Genomic DNA, 8,902 nt, shown 5'->3' with positions numbered 1-8,902 from the left:
GTCCCTCCAAACCCCGAGGGCCCAAGTCTCAAAGGCACGAATCACAATGCCACCTTCTCAAGACCACCATTTCAATGTTTCATCATTTTTTTGACACGGTTTTTCTACAATGAATGCTCACTATCTTATTTCAACCAATCAACATTTTTGGCCTAGCAAAAAAAGCATAAAAATATAACTGAAGCTTTTTTTATTTTAGTCAGCACAAAGAGAAGGCATCGCTATAGCCTTTGCCCTTTGGGCAGGCCAAAAAAATTATTCAAGACCCTCTTTGGTAAGGCAAGGAAGGGATACCCTTGTCTGCAAGCCATTTGTTTGTCCGTTTATTGTCTGTTACTACTTCCTTGGAGCTCCAAACCTTCTGCTGTCATCGCCCTCCCCCCCCTTCCCCCCGCACGCGCCTGTGTGTTTCTTCGCCCGCAGCGCCATGACCTCAGACAAAGACAATGAGCCCTCCGTTGTTTCAGCTATTGTGGACAGCGTCATGGAGAACCTCAAGCACATACCCGCCTCCACACAATCTCACTACATGGCTGGGGATAGCTCCTCCCGTACCTCCAACATCTTTGGTCACCGACAGAAGCGCCTTCACGATCTGCTTGGGGGCGGTCACTGTATGTAGTTCGCATTTTGCATGTGTGTGTGTGTGTGTGTGTGTGTGTGTGAGAGAGAGAGAGAGAGAGAGAGAGAGAGAGAGAGAGAGATATTGCCGAAGCTCTGGTGTGCTTCCTCAACAATGAGGCCCTCCTCTTGGTTGTTTTAGTCCGGTGGAGACCTGTCTGTGGGTGTGGCTGATTATTAAGAATGTTGTATGTGGGCTGGCACTGTCTTTTCATGCATGCAAAGCTTACCTGAAGTAAGAGAATTTCAGCTAAATGCACTGACTCATGCTGCATCGTTCCATGAACAGCAAACGCAGTAGTCATCAAAAGAAGCGAATAGAAATTTGTTTATAAGTTTCTCTATTTCAGGACGACTGTATGACGCTACAAGCTTTTTAGCATGTCCATGCAACCCTAATGTAGTTTGACCAGTAATTAGAGGTTTTTATAGCACAACCTTCAAAGCAGTTTTGGGCGTATGACACATAAGTTGGGACTTTGAACTTGTCTGCTGCTCTGAAATTCAAGACATCAATCGGTGGCATCCTCACCGTAGGAAATAGCTTTGTAAGGCGGTGTGCCGATGGTTTTTGTAAAGTGCTATCAATAGCCGAGCTGCTATGCAATTAGTTGGAAAGCAGCTGGTAGATCTTCAAGCATGGTCTTTTTAGTAATCTTTGATGTGATGTGAGTTTTGGCAGTCTCAATTGAGATGACATGTGCAATGATCAATTTCAGCTGCCGATGTTCTGCTATGGAAGAAGAAGCATCTTTCTGCGGGGTTTCTTGCAGCAGCAACAGTGATTTGGTTTTTGTTTGAATGGAGTTGTTACCATTTTGTCTCGGTTGTTTCCTTTCTCTTATTGGTGATTGTGGTTACTCTCTTTGTATGGTCCAATGCAGCGGCTTTTCTCAACAGGTATTATTTTTAAGAACATGCGTTTTCTTACATCTTTTGCAAGTTGCACTTTAACTGCATTGGATTAGGATATGGATCTAAAATTCTAGGTTGTATGTGCCATGTCTCCTAGGGAATTTAGTCACTTGTAAGGTGCTGTTGGATGTCAATTAATTTAATGTGCTGTTGGATGACAATTAATTTAATGGTAATCCATCCAAAAATGATACAAGGGTATGTTGGGAATTTTTTAAATTTGAGGGGTGTTTTTGGAATTTTCACAAATTTCAGGGGTATTTTGGTAATTTTGCCTAATTTAATATTGCGTGTGCATTTAGGTACAATCTAACGTTCGAAGTTTCTTTATAGAGAGAGCCTTTACTGATGCAACTGTTACGTTCCTAAATGGCAGGGCTCCTCCTCCAGTTCCCAAGTTGCAGCTCTCTAATGATCAAGTTCGATATGTTGCTGAAAATATTACAGTGTATGTCAACAGATTACTCGCCATGTTATATGAAATAGTGATTGGCAAGGATGCTACAAAGTTCTTGAAGGTATTGTTTCGAACTGAGGTTTACTTTCTTCTCTGCGCGACATATGCTAATTGTTGTATCTTCATTTTGGGGTTCTATAGCTCGTAGGTGTCTTGGGTTTTCTGGTGATATTTGGGAGCTGGTTCAATTTTCTAACCCTCATGTACCTTGGTAAAGTATTAGGGCATCATTAGTCTTCTGAAGTTTTGTCGTGTGATGCTTTTCCTCTTGACAGTTTTTTTGATTCAACACTCTGGTTTTGTCTTCTTTGCAGGTGTCGTTGCAGCCCACACTCTCCCACTGCTGTATGAGAAGCATGGAGAAACCATTGATCAGCTTGCTGATAGCACATTCAAAGAGTTGAAAAGTCAGTATAGGAAGTTTGATGCTTCAGTCTTGAGCAGGATTCCTCGCAAGCAACCAACTTTTCAAAGGAAGGCAGATTAGGAGCTGCAATCAGACGATACTGGCAGAGGGATAAGACTGGTCTGCATATTCTACAAATTGTACAAAGTTTGACGTCATTGTTGTTGTGTTAATTTGTGATTGTACTAATCATATGTTTGCAGTTCTTTCATTACAGAAAGTTGTAATCTGTTTTCATTGAAAGATGTTTTTTCTATTTGGTTGTTCAACGCTCACGAAGAGTGAAGAGTGTTTTATTGAGCTATCTGACCGCCTCAATGGGTATTGTATTATGCTTAGAATGTTCATCAAGAATTGATAAGTAGATATTGCACTTCTTGACTGCCATTGCTCTTCCTTCAAATTTTTCGTGTGGAGAGTGTTTACCTATTGAATTGTGGCCTTGTCAGTGAGTGGACATGGCACTTGTTGTTTGAAATCGCTCTTCCTTAAAAAAATTCATGTTGAGAGTGTTGTTTATTGATCATGGTTTTGAGTTCAGCCATACTCTTTACGTCATATAAAGTGTTTTGACAGGATTGGTATGTTTACTTACAATGAGGTAAACTATGAGATAGCACATGGTCTATACATAGATTTTTGGGAATGAGTATTTTCCCTGTGTTTGTGATATTTTCATAGTTATTACCGGTGCTATTTCTTATTGCCACCATCTTTCCCTAAGTTTGTAATGAGATCCTTTTTTGGTTCGCGGGCTCCTCTGTCTGAGAATGGGGGTTGGGCAGGGAGAGGCCCCAATTACAGGAGTAGCCCCGGGGGAGGGGGCCCTGGCTGGACGGCGGCTCCTTCCCAGTCTCAACGTCAGTGACTATTTTTGGAGATGAGGCGCCAAGGGGGCCGCTCGCAGAGATGCGGGGAACTCTGCCGCGTCTCTGGCAGGGGCGTGGCGATCGCGCCTCAGGGAGGCGGATGTGGAGGGCTGTTGGCACGGTGCGGGGAGCAGGCACTGATCTCAGCGTTCGGGGGCTATTGCACTGTGGATAGGCCCTTCGTGCAGGGACGGCTTGTTGCCTTAGAATGCAGGGGCTGTGAAATCTTGAAGAAGGGCTTCCTTGTCTCAGGTTCGTTCTTTGGTTTCGGATGGTTGTGTTGTTGTGGTCTCATGGAAGGACGGTCTGAATGTGTGGATGGGTGGGATGGGCTCCTTTGTGGTGGGTGGCTTGGCCCGGGACTGTTGTGGGTTGCTGTGGTGTTGGTCCGGTTGGGTGCACATGGGAAGGTGGTCTTGTAGCTCTTTGCATGGTGGACAGACAGTTCCAGAGGTGGGAGCTCTGCCCGCTTGGTGGCATCCCCATGTCTTCTCGTCTTCGCCTCTATTCTCTCCTCGGTTGGGTGGCTCCCAGTTCAGCCTACTTTTTGGGTTTCCTTGTGATGTCGGTTTGAGGGTGGCTCCCTGTCTAGCCGGTGTAATGGTGTTTTCTTCAGGGATCTCTTGATTGGGTGGTAGCCTTTCTGTTATCCCTTGCCCTATTTGGTCGCGAATATTGCGGTTTATGTAAGAGCCAGTGGTAGATGCAGGCCCAGCAGAAGAGGTGGCCGCAGTATGTAACCACGGGGCTGTTGCCCTAGCTTGGTCTGTGAGCAGGACAAATTGTGTAATTTTTTTATTCTATTAATACAATCACTCACACTTGTGAGTTCTAGAAAAAAAAAAGTTGTAATGAGATCTATTTTGGTTTGCTAGCAGATTGTCATCTGAGTATGTATCGTGTGAGTTGTTCAGAGAAGTTCAGGTCCATCATAGGATGTTCCTAGCCCCTAGTTTCCCTCATTGGTTGTTGAACTATGATCTTTCTGTTTTGTATCATGTACTTTTTGTAGTAAGGGTGCATCAAATTTGTTGGTGTCAGATCCCTCTTCCCTCTACATTTCCCTCTTCCCTCTACATTTCTGTTGCCCAAACCTCCTTCAGGGTTTGCTTTAGCTTCGAGTGTTCACGTTTGTGCTCATTTATTGTCATTTTTTATGATGTTTTCATTGTGCCTTGGGGTTTCCTTTTGTTTGTTTCTTCGGATTAGTCGTTCTTAAAGTTGGTTTCATTGATTTTTTTGTTATTCCATCTTTGACAGTCATTTACTCCTACAAGAATCAAATATTGTTCCACAAGAGGCATAGGTTTTCCTTGCATGTTTTTCTTCGGACGCGTTTTGCTTGGTATCTATTTTGTCTTCTAGACTTTTGGTTGGGGAAATCATAGAAGAATGCCTCATGCTGGTTTGATTTAAGTTTATTTTTAGAGCTACTCAATTTTTCATCCTTAGCTTCAACTCTAATTCATCATCTTGCAAGTCTTGGAACTCACTGTCATCGCTCACATCTCATATGGAAACCTCATCAATTATACGTGTGCACTCAATCGTTTCTTGAGGTCTTGTCTCCTCGGTTTCTGACCCATATTCCAAGATAACACTCATCATCAAGAAGGGTATTATGTCAAAACTCTCGTCGTCACAGAATTTGGTCCCATCCAAAAGGCTCAAATGAATTTTTTGGAAACGGTTCGCAAAAGTAGTCCTTATCCTCTAATGATATCTCTAGAATGTAAACTTCTTTAATTAAGCTACCACATTTGGACACTCCACACATCCAAATATACTCTTTGTTGTGCAACCAATCAAGTATTAGCTTTCCATGGACCACTCAGAGGTTCGACTAACATCTTTGTAACTATGGTCCTTGATGTTGAGCCTTGCGGTAACATCCTTATGCCACAAGTAGAGGTGGTCATAGCCCCAACCTTGCACCATTTTAAGTTGAAGCATAAATGGTTTCCTCCAAACCATGCTATCTTCAAATTAGGTTTCTTTGGTCTTAGCTTTGATTGGTATTGACCACCTCTTGTTTCAACATAGCTCGTTGTCTAATGTCGTCCAAACTCAATAATCCATCCAACCTCTATTTCAAATTCTTGTTGAAATCCATTCCATATTTGATTGCCAGTGTGACGATCGGGATTGCAAACTCCATTGGAATTAGTGCCTCTATCCGATATACCATTCATAAGGGTGTCATGCTTGACTTTGTAGGAAGATCTATAAGCCCATAATGCTGTCTGGAGCTTTGCATCCCATTGATGTGTCTCTTTCTGGACTATTTTAGTTGAAATGGTCTTTATTGTCTTGTTGCTACTCTCGGCCTGACCATTGCACCTGGGATAATATGGCACAGATTTTTGGTTCTTAACTAAAATTTCTCAGTCAATCTCTGAATTGTTTCATTCATAAAGTGTGTACCTTGATCTGAGACAATCTTGATAGAACACCCATATCTGCAGATGAATTCATATAAGAATATCAATATTGATTTGGTAGTATTATCTGGCAGTGCCTTGGCTTCAACCCACTTGCGATGTACCTGTTTTTCATAGGAGTAATCCTTTTGAATGGACCCATAAAGCCCAATCCCCATTTCATGAATAATCCCATTGGTTGTACCGGAATGAGAGGTGTCATGTGAGCTGTTGTTGGTCTTCCCATCCGTTGATAAATGTCAGAAGTTCTGCAAAATGCTCGGCTATCATTATTTGCCACCAGATGCCTCCTTGTAAGATTTTATTATAGGTAATGCTAGTGGAGAATGTACACCGAAACATCCACTATGAGCCTCTGTGATTACTTGCATCCTTCCTTTCATAGGCACACATCTTTGAAGTACACCATGATATCGAGCCTATAGAGAGCTCCTCTAATAATGGTAAACTTTAAACTTTTTATTATCAAGGCCTTTTTCTTTGCCTGGGACCAATCCTCTAGAAATCCTCCCAATTGAAGAACGTCATACACGTCTTGCCATTCACGATTTATTCCTTCTATACTTGTATTCTAAAAAAGTTTCACATCAACTGATTCGTCTCTTAATGATGTCTCTAAGATGTGCTTTGTGCTTCTTGAAAGGAATTCAGCACCACAATGGGTTTTTCCTCGCTTATGGAAGATTTTGAACTCAAATTCAAATAGAAACATCATCCTTCTAATCAACTTGCCTTGAATAATCACTTTGCTGATTAGAAGTAGGAGTTCCTGATGATCCACCTAAAAGTGAAACAACTTTTCTAACAAATAATATGTCAACTTTGTGGCACTGAACACCATTACTAGTGCTTCCTTTTCAATAGTGGAATACCCGTGTTCAGCTCAACTGAACTAGCGATTGGTGAAGATGACTAGATAGTTTGTCTTCCCATCAGGTTGGACCTGTATAGCTCCCATTGTCATTCCAGATGCATCCACATGTACATGAAAGATTACATCCTACCTAGTCTGATTGACAAAGAACTGCCTTTTTGATGATCGCCTCCTTTAAGCACAGGAAACTCTGTTCACATTCCTAGGTCCAAATGAACTTATTTCCCTTCTTGGTCAGCTCACAGGGAAGTGCTTTAGATGCAAACATATGGATAAACCTTTGATAGAAATTCACATATCCCATAAGGGAACTCAGTTCAGATACATTTGTTGAAGCTCTAGTTTGCTGATGAACACACTTAATCTTATCATTGGCCATCTAAATACCATTCTTGGAGACAATGTGTCCCAAAATCTGGCCCTTCCATACCATGATACTGATTTGGATGGTTCAAGCAAATCCTCTTCTCCTTGCATCTCTCAAAAACCATTTCGAAGAAAAGCAGATGCATTTCCTCACTCAAGAAGATAGTAAAATCATCCATAAAGATTGCCATATTTTGTGTAAAAATTCACTGAATATCTACATCATACACCTTTGAAACATAGCTGGAGCATGACAGAGTCCACATGGCATGACTAGGTACATGAATATTCCTCATTCACCGATAACATTGTCTTGGCCCTATCCTCAAGTGAAATTTTCAGTTGATTAAAGCCACTATATCCATCCATGATGCTATACATCTCATGGCCTACAATCTCATCAAGTAGCATATCTATAAATGGGAGTGGAAAGGGATTCTTAATGGTCTAAGCATTAAGCTTTCTATAATCTACAAAGACCCTTAATTTCCCATTCTTCTTAGGAACCACTACAATAAGGAAGAGTCAGTCAATACTTGCAGCCTTAGTGATGAACCCTACCTTCAGAAGGTTGTCAATCGCCTCTTTGAACTTCTTAGTATAATGGGGATTCATTCATATCTTTGTAGTCTGACTAGTCTGGCATCAGGCTTTAGTGGCATCCTGTGTTAATCTAGATCTGCCAGTTAGGCTCCATCTCAATTCTTTCAACAGTTTGACATGATCCTTCTTTATTCGTTTGATTGGGTTCAACTGCTAATCTGAAATCAAACTTATTATGCTTTAATTGGTCTGGTTGTTCTGGTGTCCATCCATCTAGCTGAATTGTTTTCTCCTCAATGTTCGGCTCTATGAATTGATCTGGGTACTGCTTTTTTGCCTCTTCGCCTGCTCTTTGTCTATCAGAACGATAGTAAGTTATATTTTTGTCAAAGGAAAGATGTTCATTGAGGCTAACAACCTCTCAAATTTCCCTGTTCCATATTTCTTGCAAATCTCTTCCAGTCTTAGATTCTTTTTTCAGCTTCTAGTATTGTCTATCTTAAGTTGAATTTTCATGTTGGACCCCTGAATTGTCAATGTTTGGTTGGCATAATCATGCACTGCACCAACAGTTCTAAGCCATGGTCTACCTAAAAGCATCACATATGCTCACTGCATATTTAGAACTAAAAAGCTGGTCTCAACCAATCTTGTGGCGTGGACTACCCTCCTATGGTCAACCATTCTAACTCTAAATGGTGCTGGTTTCAAATCTGTGATCCCCAATTTCTACCTCAAACGTTCTCCTAGGATGTTGACTCCAGCACCCCCATCCTGATAATGATTCCCACTGCTTTCTTAGCTTGTAGTCAACATGAGTGACTTGAACCTCATCATTCCTAATGGTTACCAAGCCCACTACCCTTGCTTCAACCTTTGCCTTTCTTTTTTGTCCGATGAACTTCGCAGCTTTTGATAATGTTTGGCTGATATCATCTAATTCTATTGTCAACTTTTGAATCCATTCATAGAAATTTACATATATTTTGTCATGTTCATAATCAAAGCTACAATCTGAACTAGAATTTTGCTCCCCTTGGTTGTCTACGCAGTTCCACTAGGCCGACTTCTCTTGTTTGGTTGTTGAACGACCCTATGATGGACACTCTAACCGGTCCTTCATCAGTCCGATACCTTTAGCTTTGGTCAAGTCTGATCGGACTTGCCATACTTCTTCAACCAGACTCTGAACTGCAACTGTCATGTACTCATTCAATCCAGATACTGCATTCCCTCTCATTTGTCATAAGTGCTCTTCCGAAGCCCTTGGAGGCTGAGGCTGTAGTTTCCAAATCGTTCGGGCATCTGAACACTCTGGATGTTTCGACATCTTCTTTGCCAGATTATCTATAATCTTGATTTCCATATCTTATTGTTCTTTCCATTCATCAACTACCTTCTCTTTGCCTT

General features: G+C 41.5%; 1 protein-coding gene across 1 annotated transcript; it reads left to right on the top strand.

The window, feature by feature from the left end:
• Window positions 1-290: 290 nt before the first annotated feature.
• LOC147436899 (reticulon-like protein B6) lies at window positions 291-2,655 on the top strand. The gene is made up of 5 exons (XM_086486287.1): window positions 291-614; window positions 1,341-1,521; window positions 1,913-2,054; window positions 2,135-2,204; window positions 2,308-2,655. The coding sequence occupies exons 1-5, from the start codon at window positions 428-430 to the stop codon at window positions 2,478-2,480; spliced, it is 753 nt and encodes a 250-aa protein (XP_086342413.1). The 5' UTR covers window positions 291-427; the 3' UTR covers window positions 2,481-2,655.
• Window positions 2,656-8,902: the final 6,247 nt, after the last annotated feature.

Source organism: Adiantum capillus-veneris, chromosome 17, assembly GCF_014529385.1.
Source record: "Adiantum capillus-veneris isolate H3 chromosome 17, ASM1452938v2, whole genome shotgun sequence".
Taxonomy (NCBI): domain Eukaryota; kingdom Viridiplantae; phylum Streptophyta; class Polypodiopsida; order Polypodiales; family Pteridaceae; genus Adiantum; species Adiantum capillus-veneris.
The sequence above is the reverse complement of the archived record's forward strand: the minus strand, read 5'-3'. Positions and strand labels throughout refer to the sequence as shown.